We start from the raw sequence: 18,537 nt of genomic DNA, 5'->3' as shown, positions 1-18,537 counted from the left end.
GGGAAACTTCAGTGGCTTCTTTGATGAGGGGGAATTACAACGCAGAACACTTTCCTACATTTCTCCAACTTAAGTGGCCAAAGGGCACATGCCAACTCTTTCCAGGGAAGAAAATGCCAAAGAGGAAGGAAACGCATGGCCCAGGGTCTCAGGGACTTGTGATGAAATGTCTGGAGGCCACTTCCCCAGGAGCCCATGCAGAGGGCAGCCCTTTGCAGCTACGATTTCAGGCCAAGTTCCTGCATCCAGCCTACTGATGCCGTGGGCACAGGACACTCAGCCCTGTTCTGAACCGAACACGTGCCCAATGCCCCCCCCAAGCCCAGCCAGCCCGAGAGGACGCACTCGGGGCAGCGGGCTGGCGACTGCTCTCTGGAGGTCCCTTGTCCCGTCCTCAGCCTCTATACTTGTCTATTTTTATCTTCCTAAGAATTAAGGCTCTCTGTGAGTCTGATTTAAAATGAAAATGTATCATTCCATTTGAAATGTGCTGCAGTGACTAAGAAATATGCCCATTACCACGTACATAAAGCACTGTGATAAATGAACTGTGTGGGAAGCGCAGCTCGGCCACAGTTACCTGGCTCCCCCCGCCCCGGATGTGTTTTATGCCTGTATGATGCTCTGTCTCGGGCGGGGGGGGGGGGGGTTGCGATGCAGCTTTGTGTCCCAGAGGACTTGTGAAGCAAACTGCATTTAACCACAACACGTGTGTTGTGGGAGGACAACTTGAATATGCAAGGTTTATATTTAAAAACAAAACTCCTAAATCTTCTGTGCATCTCCTCTTCACCTCAGAAAAACTCCGCAGCACCTTCTAAAAAGACTTCTCGTTGGCAGCCTCCATCCCTCAGCCCCCATGTGGACGAAACACAGGACTGTGGAAGGAGGTGGAGTCTTGAGAAGCTGCTGGGTTCACCTGCCCATTTAGTCACGATTAAACAGACATACAGTTACCCACCTTGTGATTAAAAACCCCACCACAGTAATGTAGAAGTTACTTTGGAGTGAAACATTTCTTTGTCCCGAGATCTTAAAGCCTGCCCTTGGGGCTCTTGTGCCTGAGAGCTGCGCTCGCTTCCTTGGACTGGAGTCCGTCACAGGGTCCTCAGCTGGGGCTGCTCATCACAGCCACAGGGAAGCTGATTTGCACATACGCTCTGCCTTGAATCTCTCCCTTGGAGGAAATTGTTGGTCACTGGTCAGCTGCAGCCACTTGGTTGTATCTGGGCAGTGCCAAGACTGATTAGATTTTCTGCTCCTCACTTTGGAACTCGGTTCCAGCTCAGAGCCAGTGGGGAAGAATTAGGTTTCCTTCCCTCAGCAGCAAAGCTTAGCAACCTTCAGACCCAGGGCCACCTCTGAGTCTGAGCCTGTGTTTCCCAGGACATAGGGGACAGAGGGAAAGGCAAATAGAGGCTAATCAATGGAGGTATGAGTGAGAGGCGAATACCCAGCTGCCTGTGCACTAGGAACTCCTCCATGGGTATCGGTGCTGAAATAATGACAAATCCTATGTTTTATGTATTGCCTTATAAAGGCCCTCCACAAAATCTCATTTGTTCATTACACTGACTTTTAAAAATTGAGATATCATTTATGTGTGATAAAAATATTCTTTTAAAGTATGCAATTCTAGAGTGGTTTTCATTATATTCCCAGCATTGTACAACCATCAGTACCAATTACAGAATGTTTTATCACCCCAGAGAGAAACCCTGTTCCCATTGGTGGTCACTACCTCTCTCCCCCTCCTCTCAGCCCTGGCAACCACTAACTTTTTCCTTCTATAAATTTGTCTATCCTGGACATTTCATACCAGTGGAAGCCTATAAGTGACCTTTTGTGTTATCCGGGTTTTAACACGTGTCAGAACTTTATTCTTTGTTGCCTAATACCATCGTATGGTAAGGATACACTATGTTTCATCCATCATCAGTTGATGGACACTTAGGTTATTTCCGCTTTCTGGCAGGTATGAATAATCTCTGAATATCCATGTATGTATTTTTGTGTGAACATGTATTTTTATTTCTCTTGATGATATACCTAGGAGTGGGATTGCTGGCTCTTATGGTAACTCTGTTTACCCTTTTGAGGACCTGCCAGACTGTTTTCCACCGTGGTTGCACCATTTTATATTTCCACCAGCGATGGCTGTGGCTTCCGGTTTCTGTACATTCTTGCCAACAGCTGTTATTGTCTGTTTTATTTTAGCCATCCCAGGGGTTGTCAAGTGGTATCCCATCGTGATTTTGGTTGTATTTCTCTGATGATTAATGATGTTGAGCGTCTTTTCGTGTGCTTATTGGCCATTTGTATATCGTCTTTGGAGAAATGTATTCAGATTTTTTGTCCATTTTTTTAACTGGGTTGTCTCTTTGGTGCAGTAGGAGTTCTTTATATTTTCTAGACACTAGTTGCTTATCAGATAAGACTTGCAAACATGCTCGCCATTTTCACCCTTGTGATAACCTGCCCTGCCATCTGCGGGGGTGGTTCTTGGTGGCCTTCTGTTGTAAAGATGGTGTGATTTAGAGCCTCATATGCTGGTCTCATTGGAGGGATTCTAGCCTAGAGTTTGTTTTTCCAGCCAATCCCGCGTGAGGGGATCTACTCAAGGGAAGGGAAGTACACCGTGCGACCACTTTGACAGATCTGCTCCATCTGTTCACATTTATCCACTGAGGACCACTCAGGGAGGCATGTTCCCTAGAATGGTCCCACATGTAGTTGGTTAAATCCATTATTGGACTCTAGATGGGAACTCAGTCAACCAAAACATCACCCTACTACGTTTGCTCTGCCATTCACAGCAGCTGGGTTTACCACATGCTGTCTTGAGCCTGAGGAGCTTGTTATAAGGAAGCATCTTTCCGACCTTGCCTCTGATTTCCCCATTCTCATCAGGAGCCATCCTAAGTCCTGGGCTTTTCCCACACACCCAGCTGTGAGTACTCTAGCAGATCAGCACACCTCCCTAGCAGGCCAGGGGCACGCAGGGTGAAGGAGGCCTTCATTCCACAGGAAGCATGACATTGAAGTCTGTGAGTCCAAATCCAGGGAGAGCAGGGCTGAGTATACATTCTGTCCCTGAGGCCGCTAGGACTCCATATAGCCCAGGATCCAGGCCATAGTTGGGGCCTAGTAATAGACTAATGGGAGCTCTTCTCCCACCATTAATGTGAAATGGCTGGAGGAGCAGCAGGCCCAGGCCTGACTTAAAAGACCTGTCCAGGCCAGTGAACCACACGGAACCACACAGCCATAGTGCAGGCCGGAGAGGACCTGCCCACGGCCCCCTCGGGAGGACAGAAAGCAGGAACAGAAGCAGTGGACTCACACTGTGGAGGCAGATGGTAGGCATGGTTGGGTGGTCTCAAGAAGGTGGTTTTCTGGACTAGAACTATGTTCTATAGTAAACATTTTGCAGATATTTGCAAACAACAACGTTTGCGTATCTCGAGGAGTGGCGTGGTAGGGAATGGTCTCGAAGAGGTTCTGTGTCCATTTGAGCACAAAAGGATTGTCCGGCTCCAAAGCCAATAGTGTCCTTTTTGAGAAACACTAGTAGAATGAAAAGGTTTAACATTTGGAATTCCAGCCTCTTTATTGGTCAGGAAAATACCCATTCTTTGAAAATGTAAGTAACTACGTATGAAGATACTGTGTTAGGTGTTGAGAAGTTTAAAAAATGTATCCTAGCCCGGCCAGAGGAGGCTAAAGTCGAGCAGAGAAGCTAACGTATACAAAAACCATCTTTTATAGACGGTATAAAGCCCTGCATCCCCCAGGGAAACAGGAATCGTTAATTGCTCCGAGAGGGAGAGATTCTGTGGTAGTGGAGTACTTCAGGGGGAAATCCTGGACATGCTGTGGTCCTATAGAGGGGTCTTTCCCAATTCTTACATGGCCACAAAAAACCTCCATCCAGATGTCCCTACCAGATCAGGAAGTTCTGTTAAATTCTGTTTTTTGAAAAACAATCACATATTCTGTTTAGCTTCACTTGGGAGGTTTTTCTTCTACAAGTGATGGGGCCTTTCCTGCGAGGACTTTCTCTGTAAAAGCACAGGGGTCCACGGAAAAGAGAATCCCGCTTTGATTCTGGGTCCTCGGCAAAAGGACATTCATACGTGCCCAGATCCCATGGTGGCCATGTGCGCCTTGGGAGGCTCATGAGGGGGAGTACCCCGCCAGTCCCTACACAGTGGGTGGCTTATGTTCTGTGGGCACCTTCCTCCCCCATCGGTGTCACTCTGGGGCAGGTATTCAATGAAGCCTTTGTAAGAAAGAGGGTGGGAGTCAGGCAGGAAGGGAAAGTAACGTGGATGGGGGAGAGGGGCTTTCTAAGCACTCCACATCCGGGAACTCCTCGGCCACCCCAGTGTTGGAGGTACTTCGTGAGGTGGGTGATGTGCTTTCCGTTTTGGAGACATCCATGTGGGATGAGTGCAAGACTTGCCCGAGGGCACGCTGCCCGTCGGAGGTGGAGCAGGCGTCTGTACCCCAGGCTTGTTCTGTACTGGCCTGGAGGTCTGTGCAGTCACATCTCCCTCCTGTCTTGTTTCCTTGAGCCTGTAACCTCCCTGAGTTATGGAACTGTCAGCAGTAAGAGATCTTCAAATTAGAACCATTTAAGGTTTTTAGCCCAGCTAAATGCTGCTCTGATTATTTCCCCCGGAGAAATTGCAAACTCGTAGGGAGAAATAAGACGAGTACACAAATAACTGTATTGCGGGGGGGAGGTGCCCTCAGAAAGTCACACCAAAAGTGCTGAGCTGCCTCCGAGGGAGAGCCCACGCCTCCCTGAGCAGGCAGGAGCAGTGGCTTGATGGAGCCACATGTGGATGGGTGGGCATGAGGAATAAGAAGACTTGGACCTTACAAAGCCCTTTTCTGTGTACATCCTTCCATTTGCACCTTACCCTACATGGAAATATCAGAGAGAATGGCCTGTGTTTAAAGCTTGGGGTTTGGGGCAGAAAGCTCAGGAGAAATCTGGTAGCATTCGCGTGCATTAAAAACGCGCCTCTGGTTTGTGGCTTACCATCTCTAGGTCTGTTCCTAAGCCTCCAGAATCAAGATCGGTCAGACCTCAGGAGTTTTCTTGACAGTTATTGTGCATGACTAGAATAATTGAAGTGGCCTTTAGCTGGGCAAATAACCTTCAATGTTTCCATTTCTAAAGCCGCCTGTTAGAGATGGCCGGGAATTCAGTGGGTTTTGTTCCTAGTCCCCCTGCAACTAGAGGGGCGGGGAACCACGGAAGCAAAGTAAGTGAAGCGACCCCTCCCCAGGCCATAACCCGGAGGCCTCGGGGGCCCTCGTGCTTCTCTGCTGTCCTCCTGAAGGAAGCTGCACGTATCACGGGGAGCCCGTGAGCAGGGCCATGTAATGCCTGGTCCGCTCTGAACAGAACAGAGGCTGCTGTTACCTTTGTGACAGGACTAATTAAAAGGTAAGAAGCGTGGAAACAGAGGGTATGAGTGGTCGCCAGGGTCTGGGAGGGAGGGGAGAACGGGGAGTGACTGATAATGGGCCTGGGAGCTTGGTGGGGGATTATGAAAATGTTCTGGAATGCTGTATTTGGTATGGTTGCACAACTTTGCAAATATTAAAAGTAAATTTTACGGCATATGAGTTATCTCAGTAAAGCTGGGTTTTTAAAAAGGCATAACTTCTAAACAACCATCTTACACGGTGGGGGAACAAAATGGGAATGCTTTTTGTCACTTGCTCTTATGCTCCGCCCACCCCTGACACCCATCACTAGGTTAGAAGTCTTCCCCCAAACCAAGGTAGGTGGTGACCGAGGTGGCGGAGACGCAGGGAGCTCAGTCTGGGTTTTCCTTTGCCTCCCATGGTGCTGAGAATGGCCTGGGAGGGAAGAGGGACCCAAGGCCCACACGGGCAGATGGTTGTGGAGTGCAAGGAGAGGCGCTCTAAACCAACCAGCCTCCCAAGCACGTGGTGCCCACCACCCTCCAGGAGTACCTAGTAGTCCACAATGCTCAGATCTTTGGATGAAATTTTATTTAAGACAAACGTGCTCCAGGAGGAGGGGTAGGATCCATTTACTCCCCACTGATACTTTAGAATGAGCTGCATGAGCAACTGGACATTCAGTGAGGCCACGGGTGATGATAAGTGGTAGATGCACAATCTCCGGGCAGCACCTCACTGATTTCCAAGCAGGCGACGAGGACCACATGTGTCCCTGGGGACAGGGTATGTGCAGCACCCCCTGATGCTTCCAAAGGGGCGAGTGGGGGCTGATGGTGCACTCTGCCGAGGACGCAGGACCAGGGGGATGGATGGCCGGCTTCACCTTCAGAGGGATTTAGATTGGGAGTTCAGGCTTGCATTAGTTTGAGTAGAGCTCTCCTCAAAGGCCAAGAAACAGACACAAGTTCCTCTGAAAGATTCCCTTCCAGAACCTACCAAAGCACACTTACTAAAAAGGTAGTGGGATTATAAGTGCTCTTCAATTTTTTTTTTTTCTGTGAGTTGCTGTACATTTCCTTCACAGGGGGCTTGCATTACTCTAATGAACAGGGGGGAAATCCTAAGTGAAATCTACTTTGGGGAGAAAAATGGTACGTTCTAAGGTATACCAAAATGTGTGAATGGTGGTGTTGCTTGGGGTTAGGATACCGCTTTTTATTTGCTTATGTATACTTTTCTGCATTTTTAAAGTTTTCAATGAGAAGTATTAATTTCATAAGAAAAGACCAACTTTTAAAAACCAAGCCGCATTCTAGGCAAGGCTCCTTCTCCAGCAGCGTAGTGGAGTGCCGCGCTTCTGTGTGGGCAGAAGCCCTGTAAGTGGTTCTGCCTCTGGTCAGCCCTCGCAGAGCGGTCTGCAGAATCTTCCTTTCCCCTCTTCCACTCGTGATTCTGTAATTCAGCCACACACCGAAATTCTCAGAGGGACTGGACGAATACCAGCCCCTGGAATGTGTTTGGCTGCTCGGAGAACAGCTTTATGCCAGGAGTCGTGACCCCATGAGGCACTGTCTGTCATGGCCCGTGGCCTTTGTGTGGCTGGGAGGCAGGACACGTCACCTGATGCACCTGCTTTCCCTCCAGGTGGGCTTACCATGACTTCTTCAACCGGTATCGGGTGCTGGTCAAGAAGAGAGAGCTCGCCAACACAGACAAAAAGGCCATCTGCAGATCTGTCCTGGAGAACCTCATCAAGGTGAGCTGGGCGTGCCCCCGGAGGCTTACCTGGATGCCCAGAGAATTGGGGGGTGGGGAGTTAACAGCATTTTTTGCTCCTCATCCTTCCTCTTAAAGCTGTTTGAGATATTCATCCATTTTCCAACATCAGCAACTGTAGAAGAGAAGTCCCTTCACATATATAGAGTACTTCCTACCTTTTTTCACATCTCGGCACACGTACAAAGTAGAAATGTTTGTACAACCCCCTGGGGTTTGCTGCTGGCCCAGGACTCTGGCTTCTCCAAAGCCCGAAGCTCTGTAGATCTGCCCACCTGCCCATGCCATGCACCTGCCCACACCGCACACCTGCCCAGGGCCTCCGATCCGAAGCCCAGGCATAGCTTGGAAGTCAGCAGTTGGGAAAATAGGTGCACTTCTCATATCTACTTACGGCATAACTGGCCTCAGGCCTTCCCCCAGACGCTTGTTGTAAATAAGGCAAAAGCTGCAATCACAACAACCTGAACTCAAACCTGAGTCTTGAGACTGGAGCCAGTTGCAGCCTTTTGTGAGGGGCAGATCCTAAATATTATCTCCACCGTATTCAGAGATCGCAGCAGGGCATGGTAAAAGTGGTCTCAATAAAGGGTTACATCAAACCCTTTCCCTTTCAGAAGGTAGTGTAATGGAGAGAACTACATCAAAAAAAAAAAAAAATGTTAAATTCCCCGTACAGTTCACCCTCAAACAAAGTGGGCAGTATGGGCATCAATACCCCCATCCCACTGCAGTAAAAAAAAAATCCGCATATAACATGACTTCCTGAGACTGAACTCCTAGTAGTCTACGGCTGACCGGAAGCCTGGTGCGTGGTGTCCTGTGTTGCAGACACGGATCCTTTATTGCCGAGGACAGTCCTTGTATTAATGTCCACCCCCTAGTTATAAGCACTGAGCCCAACACAGAAGGAACGTTTGTGGAACGGAGGAACTAAGTGAATTCCCTGATGAAAAATTATATGAACGTGTGCCGTTTGCTTTGCTTGAAAGGCCTTTTTCCTCTTCTGCTGGTCCACCTAGGTTCCTCCCTCCTTCCCAACTGGGCTTTTAGACTGCCTTCTGGTCTGTGAAGCCTGTCTGACCTCCCAGGTAGAGTTCGTTACCCCTGGCTTTCCTGGCCAACAGTGCTCACTGTCTGTCTTCTGTTATTGCATTTGTCCTCTCGTCTTGCAATCAAGGGTTTGTCATTTCACCAGACTGGGAACCCCGAAATGGCAAGAATCCTGTTGTCTTTGTGTTCCTGGCACCGTTACTGGTTCTTACAGGGGCTCTGAGTTCGTGCAGGTGGCTGCATGGGTGACGAGCGAGGTGGGCCTGTTGTGACTGTCACCTGCCGATAGTGGCTCGTGGTTATGAAGCACCTAGGAGTCACTTTCCTGACTGCTTCACGTACCTGCCTCATCTGATCCTCACGGTGCCTTAGAAGGAGGATACAAGCATCGTTCCCCGTTTTACAGATAAGGGAACTGAGGTGTAGAAAGCTGATAAAAATTGCCCCAGGTGTTACTGGTGGACTGACTCAACACCCCCGCCCCCAAGCCACTCTGGATCACATGCCCCTTGAACCAGTCTGATCGATTAATGTCACTGTGCGTAATTATCCTTTCCTAGAAGGACCCTGGAATCAGTGCTTCAGGACTTCTCCGGAGACCTTGTATTTCCTCTGTTTGCCCACCACCCCCCTTTATGGGGCCACATCTTCTAGTCAACAGGGCTGCTAGGGTGAAGCCACACGGGAGCCTAGAAGGGCACCTTCCAGCCCCAAGCAAGTGCTAGTGCTCTTTAGAACACAGTCATTAGGGAAGAAGCTGGGGGCATGTGGGCCGGGCAACAGGTGCTTAACAGCCTCATCCATGGGAGGGGGACCGGGGGCTGCTTCATGAGGTGGTTCACGAGGGATGGTCTCCTGCAGGGATTGTAGGAATGCCCTTCATCCTCAACCTGAGTTTGGTGGTTCTTTAATTCCGCCAGTGTGTATTGCATTCTTTCTGTGCTCTAACCTGGAGTGGTCGAGGGCAGGCTCATAGAACAGGATAATGCCTGCACCCTGCCCTCCGGGACCACTAATCACTGACGTGATTACAGACCTCGCGGGAGGGAATCAGATCGTGGGGGCCTGAACCTTAATGCTGACAGGGGAGCAGAATCTTATTAGCAAGTATCTCCAGGGAGCCCCAGGAGCATAGGGAATTATGGACGTGAGTAGTGTGAAGAGGAGATGGTGTCACAAAAGGGGCCTGGTGCCATGAGAGACCACTGGCCCAGGACTCCTGTGTCTTGGTATCTCCAGTGAGACCTTGAGCAAGTCACTTCACCATTGCGGACGTTGGTTTTGCCACCTGTGAAATAAAAGGAGTGGCTTGGGATGGATTACTGAGATTCCTTTCTGCTCCTTTAGTCTGTGATTCTTAGAGAAGCATTCTCAAAAGATGAGCCCTGGGGCGCCTGCGTGGCTCAGTCGTTAAGCATCTGTCTGCAGCTCAGGTCATGATCCCAGGGTCCTGGGATCGAGCCCCGCATCGGGCTCCCTGCTCAGCAGGAAGCCCTCTCCCACTCCAGTTGCTTGTGTTCCCTCTCTTGCTGTGTCTCTCTGTCAAATAAATAAAATCTTAAAAAAAAAAAAAATGACCCCTGATTGGTATGTGAGTAGTGTAGGCAGCAAGTTTTAGGGGTTAGAGAAAGCAGATCTCTGAGGTAGGAGATGTGCGCAGGACACAGGGGCTAAGGGAGTGTGACACTCGGGCTAGTGGTGAGTGGTTGCAACAGGTGGAACCTTCAAAGGGATCCTTTTATTTGTGATAACAGTGGCTTTCCAGACCAGATCACACCCTTCCGAGTGGCTTTTCCAGAATAGGAAACAAGTGTGTGGACTCTGGCTGCCCCAGACTCCCCCAGGTCCTGGCTTGGCTGAAGCCTGAGCAGCCAGGCTGCTTTCTGACTGTGAGGGCTGATCCACCCACCTTTTGCTCCCTGGCCCCGCCACACTGAGAAGGAGCCCCTGCCAGTTGGGCACTGATGAAGGCAGGGCCTTGGCTGCCTGGAAGCTTCCCACCCTGATCCAGCCCTGTTCCTCACAGCATATGCTGGGAGCCCGTTGGGTACATGGCCCTGAACAGAGGCAGGGATGAGAGCCAGGCCCGCACCCCATCCCTCCCAGCTTCACCTGCGGCCTGGCTGTGAAGGAGATGGTCAGAGACAGTCTCGTTGGACTCTGTGTTCCAGCTTCGGCAGCTCCATCCTCCCCGTGCAAGGAGCCTATAAAGGGGGGTGATTCAGCGTTACTTCAGAGCCATTTGTCAACCTGAAACATGTTCTTGTGTGTATTTTCCTTAGACCTTGGCTCATTACTTCTTCCTTATGGTCTTTATGCCAGTGAATAAAATTAAGAAGAAGTTTATTTACAAAGAGTACTCAGTTACAGCGGGTTAACTCTCAGGTGTTCTATGCCAGGCTGGTGCACGAGCACACTGCTGGGTCACCGTTCCTTATCCACAGGGTAAGCACAGGGAAAGGTAGTGAATTTGAACCCAAATAGATATAATTAAGACAGTAATTATGTGTCAAAAATATCTCAAAACATAGTCTGAAACCAAAAATTATTTGGAGGGTTATTTGCAATCTGGAATTACACATACAACAGGGTGGTGGTTTGAGGATAATCTTTTTTAAATGACCCGAGTGGGTCATTTCCATGCTCAGAGCATCACCAGGGGCTTCGCATCCCAACTGTGTGCTGTGGCCTGCAAGGCCTCTAGGGATGAACTTCTGCCAGCCTCCCTCGTTTCCCCCACGCTTAACCACCCTGGCTCTCCTGTTCCTCAAACGCACCTTGCTTTTGGCTACCACAACACATTTGCATCTCCTCTGCTCGTCTCCTGGAACTTTCCTCTTCTACATTTTCCCGGGGCTGCCTCCTTAAGTTTATTCGGGTTTTTGCTTATATATCACCTCCAGAGAAATGCCGTCCTGCATTATCCTATTTTAACATCCCCATCCCACCTATAAAGTCCCCAGTTTTATTGTCTTCATAGTCTTTACCACTGCCTGAAAATTTACTCAGCCTTTGCTTGTCTTCTCTCGCCATGATGTCAGTTGCTTGAGGGCAGGCGTCTTGCTCTCTGCTGCACCCTGGACACTTCAGCCCCGTGAGTCTAGTAGAAGGGACTTAGCCTGCTCACTGGATGCTGAGAGTGAGTCTGCATCTAAGAGCAGGGCTATTCGAACTCTGGCAAGGGAATTCTGCCCCAAAGAACTGGGATGGTGGGCATGTTGTCTCACTGATGGCCCCCCCCCCCGCCCCGCCTTGTAAAGGATCCTGACAAGTTCCAGTTTGGCCGCACCAAGATCTTCTTCCGGGCAGGCCAGGTGGCCTACCTAGAGAAGCTTCGGGCCGACAAGTTCCGGGCAGCCACCATCATGATCCAGAAGACGGTCCGAGGCTGGCTACAGAAGGTGAAATACCACAGGTTGAAGGCTGCTACCTTAACTCTGCAGAGGTACTGCCGAGGACACCTGGCCCGCAGGTGAGCCAAGCTGGGGCCAATCTGGATAGCAGAGTGGGGTGGGGGGACTTAGCTGGTTGGCCTCTCTCAGCCTAGTTAGAGTGGTTCTGTCTGTACCCCAGCTTTCTCCCAGGAGCTGGGCACCCTTCTACCACGCCCTTCTCACCTGAGGGAGTAAGTCTAGTTCCAAGTCTCTTAGTTCCCCCAGTCTGTCCACCATTTTCCCTTTGCGTAAATCCCGAGGTAATCTTTTAGATAAGGCGACAAATTCCGCCTTTCACAGCTTCCTGATTTATAGCAGCGATTTCCAAATCCCTTGGGAATTTGGTAATTAGAGCTGGAAAGATCTTTGGAGGTCCTGTTGGGGAGTCATTGAATGGAGTCTGCGCTGAGGGTGTGACTTGTCTAAACACCTACAACCATGCAGGGTGGAGCCTGGATGCCAGCCCAGCTCCCCAGCCCAGCACCACGCAGCAGAAACTACCTCACCTCCTACCTGATCTCATTGGGTGGATGAGGCACCAGAGCATTGTGAGCATCTCCACTGAGAGAGCACATGGGACATGGCCTCCCCTAAGACCCACCCCTGGTTCAAAATCAGCACGCTCTCAATATAGGGATTTCCTTGGGGAAGTGACAATTTGCCATGAAGTCTTGTATTTGGAAGGCAAACTTTCACAAGTGGCTATTCAGTCCCTTGGGCTGGAATGTTAAAAGGGGGGTAAAAACCCCTGAGTTACAAGTCAGAGCAGGCATCCTTTGTACCATAAAGTTAGAAGATTGCTCCTGCTGACGCTCACATCCTTGCCGTAAGCTATTTATCTGGGCATAACCAGGTTCATTACCACTGAACCACCAAGATCTGATCTCTGGAACAAAAGCTAGAGAAATAAAAAGCTGTCATTAGCATCAACACGAGATAATCATCAACAGTCGGGGCAAACTAGCCAAGTCCTTGCTGAATACTCCTGTGCGTGCAACTCTGTCTTACGTGGCGGATGGTGAGGATCTAAAACGGAGTTGGCCTGCGTTCTCCCTGCAGGAGTTTGTGTCCCAGGGATATGCAGGGCCCACTGAGGGAGAACGTGCTTACGGAGAGCTAGACTGGGCGATCAGACTCCCTTCAGCAGGCAGGGTGTGGCTGGGGTGGGGGGGTTCCTTCGTTCTCTGGGGCTCTGCTAGATGGTTTCTGAGGGCTTTTCCAGCTTTTAATGTTCTGAGTCTCTGAGCATTTGCTATGAGCCTGGCACCAAACGAAGCCCTGAAGTGAAGGTAAGAAGTGTCGGATTGACTTTGTCTTCCCTGGGGGTGTGGTGGGGAATGTTGAAGTGAAACCATAAAGTCAGGTGTCCATATATAATGCATTCTGGGCAGAAAGGGTGAGGGAGATGAGAAAGCAGGGAGAGATGGGTGTGGGCCTAAGAAGGTTTTATTCATTCAGCAAATAGATACCAAGCTCCTCCAGGCCTGGCCCTTACTAGATATTGGGGACAGGCATGATTGAGACCCAGCTCCTGGTATCTCCAAGCCGAGTGGGGCAGAGCGGACAGACAGAAGCATGAACACGTGATGTCACTGGGGACTGCCCAGGTTGGAGTGAGGGGCTCCGTGGGTGGGGGAGCGAGCAGATGGGGATCATGGAGTCGGTCAGATTCAGACTCCTTAGACATTCTGCTGTTCAGAGCCTGAGATTCAGGTGCCCGTGGCGTTGCTGCATTCTGTCAGAGTGATTAAAGCTGGCTCAGCCTGGAGTGTCCAGGCAGGGCTGAGTGGGGAGAGGCTTGCGTTCACAAATGGCTGCGAGGCCTGTGTCAGCAGGGCCCGCCCGTCTTCTCCCTCCCCAGGCTGGCTGAGCATCTGCGGAGGACCCGAGCAGCTGTTGTGTTGCAGAAGCAGTGCCGCATGCGGAGGGCCCGCCTGGCCTACCAGAGGGCCCGCAGGGCCGCCGTCATCATCCAGGCCTTCACTCGGGGCATGTTCGTGAGGAGAATCTACCAGCAGGTGTGGAGCTGCCCCAGGGGACTCGCAGGCTGCAGGTTGAGAACTAAAGCAGCGGGGCTGCCCGGGGGGCTCAGTCGGTTAAGCGTCTACCTTCAGCTCAGGTCATGATGCCGGGGTCCTGGGGTCCTCATCAGGGAGTCTGCTTCTCCTTCTGTCCCTCCCCCCACTCATGCTCATGCTCTCTCTCTCAAAAATAAAATCTTTTTAAAAGAGAGCACTAAAGCAGCTGTAAATAGATTGTCACCACTGCGAACATTTGTAAGGTGCTTCTAATTTTCTAAGTGATTTCACACCTTTGCTCCCACTGAATCCTTCCAAAGTCCCATGAGGTGCAGTGCATTAGGGTTTTGGAACCCATAGGAGATGTACATGTGTGTATATACATATGTCGAGATTCTCAGGAGATCACCCACCCAGTTATGGAGGCTGGGAAGCCCCGCCATCGGCTGTCCACAGATGTCATTCAGTCCAAGTCTGAAGGCCTGAGAACCAGGGGAGCGGATGGTGTGAATCTCAGTCTGAGGGCAGGAAAAAATGAGACAAAATGTCCTAATTCCAGCAGTGAGGCAGGAGAAAAGGGGGTGAATTCCTCCTTTTCTTCTCCTCAGGCTTTCAGGGATCATGCCCTGTCCACCCTGGGCAGTGGGGGAGTCCACCGACTCAAATGCTCATCTCATCTAGAAACACCCCCCAGACACACCCAGAGGCAGTGTTTAATCTGGGCACCCTGAGACTGGTCAAGCGAAGGTGTGACGATAACCATCACGGGTAGTATGGGTGCATATCATTATGCCCCTTGGACTGCTGAGGTGCTTGGGGAAGCTGTCACCTGCCCAAGGGCACTTGGTCAGCCAGTGGCAGAGCCTGGTGACCTGTCTTGGGCTCACTCAGATGTGAGAGCAGGGGGCGTTAGTAGGCATCAAATGAGGCACCCCCTCATTTGACAAGTTAGGAACCTAAAGCTTAGCAAGGTGAGGTCAGGAGAGGGGGGGATCCTCTCCTCCTTGCCATTATTCCAGTGAAGCTGAAGGACTCGGGGAGCCTTGATTCAGGACACATCCATTCCACCATATCACTCCCGTACAGCTGAAGCTCAAAGCTCAGATGGAGGATTGATTGGAAGGAAATGTCAAAAATATTCTTTGCTCCCAGAAGGAACATTTCTCTCTTCTGTGGTCAGAGAAAGTATGATTTTCTAAATAATAAAACTGAAACACTAAAGGGACCATGGAAAAACAAACATGGTCAGACACCAGGGTGGAGCATGCCGATGTAATAAATTTCCTTCCAATCCTCCAGGCAGTACGTGAGTCTCCCCTCTTCCTGCCATGCAAACCCAGCAAGTGTGTGCTTGTCCCCCGCCAGGTCCTCATGGAGCATAAGGCCACCATTCTCCAGAAGCACGTGCGGGGCTGGATAGCACGCAGGCACTTTCAGCGACTGCGGGGGGCAGCTATCGTTATTCAGTGCGCCTTCCGGATGCTCAAAGCCAAGCAGGAGCTGAAGGCCCTCAAGATCGAGGCCCGCTCCGCAGAGCACCTGAAACGCCTCAACGTGGGCATGGAGAACAAGGTGGTCCAGCTACAGCGGAAAATCGATGACCAGGTCTGTGTCCAGAGCTCCCAACCAGGGGCGGTGGGTCCGGGGAGGGGGGAGGGTGGGCAGGGCATGTTTAAGAGAACTCTCCAGGGAACTGGGTGCACCAGGGACCTGAGGAACCACAGATGTCCTGAGGGTGTCACCCCAGTCACGAAGAATGGCTACCAACTATGGCAGACAGAATAATGCCGCCCCCTACCCAAAGATGTTTGCACCCTAATCCCTGGGGCCCATGATTATGTGACCTCACATGGCAAGTGGAACTTTGCGGAGGTGATGGAGTTGAGAGGTCTTGTGATGGGGGTATGAGCCCAGATTATGAGTGGACCCAGTATATTCACAAGGGTCCTCATGAGGGAGGCAAGAGGGTCAGATTAGGAAGTGAGGCAGTGGCAGAGGTCAGCATGAGGCGGGGCCATGAGCCAGGGACGCAGGCACCTCTGGGAGCTAGAGCAGGCAGGACCGTATTCCCCACTGGAGCCTCGAGCAGGAACACAGCCCTGCTCTGACCCTTTGAGACTTCTGACCTCCAGAACTGTACGGTCATAAGGCTGGTAGTGTTTCAGTAGATTTGTACTGCTGACTTAACGGTGATTTGTGGTACCAGCAAGAGGAAGCGACTACACTTGCCCAGAGTCATGGTTTCTTGCCCTGGTGGAGGCAGCCTGGAGTGGTAACGAGAGCAGACATCCTGGTGCTTTGTCTCTGTTAGCCTGTTAATCCTCACAGCATCCCCGGAAGGGAAAGAGAGTCACACAGGCGACAGTGGCAAGGCCACAATCTGAGCCCCACTTGTCTGACTCTAGAACCCATGTTCTTCACCACTCTGCTCTTCTGCCTCTGTTGCATCGTGTGGTGGGAAGAGCACTTGCTTTGGAATCTGAAAGAATCCAATTCAAATTGAACTCTGCTGCTGCTTGAAAGTCGAGCGACTTGATCCCTCTGAGCCTCAGTTTGCTTATCCATAAAATGGGGCTGCTAGGGCTGTAAGAGTGTAAGTGATTGAACATGCACAAAGGGTCTGGTCTGCCCTGGGGAGCTCAGGAAGGGGTTACCACTATTATGTTCATGCTGCTTCCTTTTCCTACCCCGGCCATCTTCTCAACCAGTCACACAAGTGACTGGTCATTGGTCAGGTCCCTGCGGTTGTGGAGTATTGTGCTGGGCACTGTAGGGAATCCGAAACAAGCATAGGATGCTTGGCACCCTCCACCAGGTTGGAAAGATGAAGCAGGCCCATGTGCACACAGGCCCGGATACCTATACACTCTTTGGTGGCTCCCGTGGCCGGTCTTCATCCTCCTCTTTGGAACAACTTTATCTGGTGCTTGACAGTTTCTGGTGTTCTGTTAGGCTTGGTGAACAGAGGATGGCTCTCACCCACATGGATGCTGTATTACAAGGGAACGGTCTTATGCCAACGAGGCCAACAGCACCACCACCCTAATGACTTCCTGTGCACCCCCACATGCCATCACCTGTGACAGGCATTTTATGTTCACTCTCATTTGATCCTCTAGGGGCTTTGTGAGGTCATTTCACAGAAGAGGAAATTGTGGTTCAGGGACTTCAAGTACCTTGATGAGATCACAGAATTAGAAAATTCTAAAGCCAGCATTCCAGCCGTGGTCTCTCTGATCCCACAGCCATAAGGAGGGTGATGCTAGGTTTTTTTAACCCCAAACATCACTAAACTGTGAGCCCTTCCCTGGGCCTTGTCCTTGCCAAGATGGATTCCCAGCATTGAAAGCAGGCTCACGGTCACTTTGCTCATGCAGGGTTGGTAAGATGACCAGAGGAGCAGGCTTCTGTAGTGCCCTCGAGGCTTTCATGTGCTTCCTAGGGGAAAGGAGAGGGAGAGAACACAAAGAATGCCAGAGTGGGCTGTGTAGTGTGGAGACAGAATTCGAGTTAGAGTCACCAGGCATTGCCCCGGAGGTCACGCTGTTGTATTGCATCTGTTCTAGGCTAGGCAGTTTGGAAGCTTCACGTGACCCCAGTAGGGGCAAGAACATAAATAAACCATTTTATACCTAACCCCCCTGCCCCAGATAGCAGCCCAAAAGCACTGCACAGATAGCAGTAAAATGTCCTTGCTGCTCCACTCTTGCGAAAGACCAGGCTTCCCAAGAAGCCGTGGTCCGGGATGTTGTTGTTGCCTGTGTGAGTTCGACAGGGTGTCTTGTTTGCTGGGTTCCTTAGTGGGGAAGCTCGAGTACGGGGCTGGGAGACACTGGGTACCTGCCCCTGCTCAGCCTGTAAATGACAATGCCTGCTCAGGGAGGGAGGCACATCTTCCTGAGGGACAGGAGCAGAAGGGATTGGCCATTTGAAAAACACAAGTACAGATAGGACCTGGGTATTGTTGTTATTGTTATTGTGGCCATTGATGATGGACCACAAAAGATATTTGCATGATCAAAATTTGCCAATTAACCCTCTGAGTACAGTCTAGTCGGAGGGACAGTAGGCTTTATTGGCAACGCTGCATGCTGCCGTGAGCCCCACAGCCATTGGGCCTTGCATTGGCTTTGCTGATTTCTGAAGTTAATGCGAGAGGTTAAAAATAAATCTGATATTTTACAACCCACGTGCTGGAACATCAAAGAGAAGCAGATTTAAAAGGCCTATTTTTAAAAAGATTTTTGCCTTAAGCTTCCTGCTTGGCAAACATCTGTGAGTGGTGGCAGGTGTTCTCTACCCTGGGCAGGGTGCCCTATGTGCAGAGGGTGAGCAGAAGAGGTGGGAGGGCTGGATTAGATCTTGCTTTCTTGTACCCCTCCCCTCATTGCTCCACTATGTGCCAGGCACCATTCTCAAATATTTAATCTCACCAAGACCTGATGAGATGATAATCTTCCCATTTTAAACTGAAGCACAGAGGTTAAGTAGCCTGCCCAAGCCCACACACTAGTAAGTAGCATGGCTAGGATTGAAACCTGGCAGTCCGGTTCCAGAGAACATGCTGCCACCTCAACCAAATATAGGATATCTGCACATTTGGAGACTCTTTGGACATGTGAGAATTCCTCAATCCCAGGAAGACTCCATTTTTTTTGGGTTCCTTCGCATATAGATGACATCATCCTTGGACCAGTTGGCCTTTTACAGTGGGGTGTGTGATCCAGTGTCAAGGAATTCCCCTCGCACTCTGTATGCAAGGGGGCATCAGCATAATCACCACCATAATCTTGGCACCAGGTCTTCAG

The 18,537-nt window shown here is 50.5% G+C and overlaps 1 protein-coding gene across 2 annotated transcripts in view; it reads left to right on the top strand.

The window, feature by feature from the left end:
• Nucleotides 1-18,537, top strand: part of MYO5B (myosin VB) — a 350,709-nt gene that overhangs the window by 271,733 nt on the left and 60,439 nt on the right. For both annotated transcript variants that reach the window (XM_027575563.2, XM_027575564.2), the window contains exons 18-21: nt 7,093-7,204; nt 11,538-11,749; nt 13,573-13,729; nt 15,095-15,334. In XM_027575563.2, the coding sequence (XP_027431364.2) occupies nt 7,093-7,204; nt 11,538-11,749; nt 13,573-13,729; nt 15,095-15,334 (721 nt within the window). The remainder of the gene's footprint in view (nt 1-7,092; nt 7,205-11,537; nt 11,750-13,572; nt 13,730-15,094; nt 15,335-18,537) is intronic.

Source organism: Zalophus californianus, chromosome 14 (genome assembly GCF_009762305.2).
Source record: "Zalophus californianus isolate mZalCal1 chromosome 14, mZalCal1.pri.v2, whole genome shotgun sequence".
In the NCBI taxonomy this organism is placed as follows: domain Eukaryota; kingdom Metazoa; phylum Chordata; class Mammalia; order Carnivora; family Otariidae; genus Zalophus; species Zalophus californianus.
Note: the sequence above shows the minus strand (reverse complement) of the source record. Positions and strands in the feature narration are given on the sequence as shown.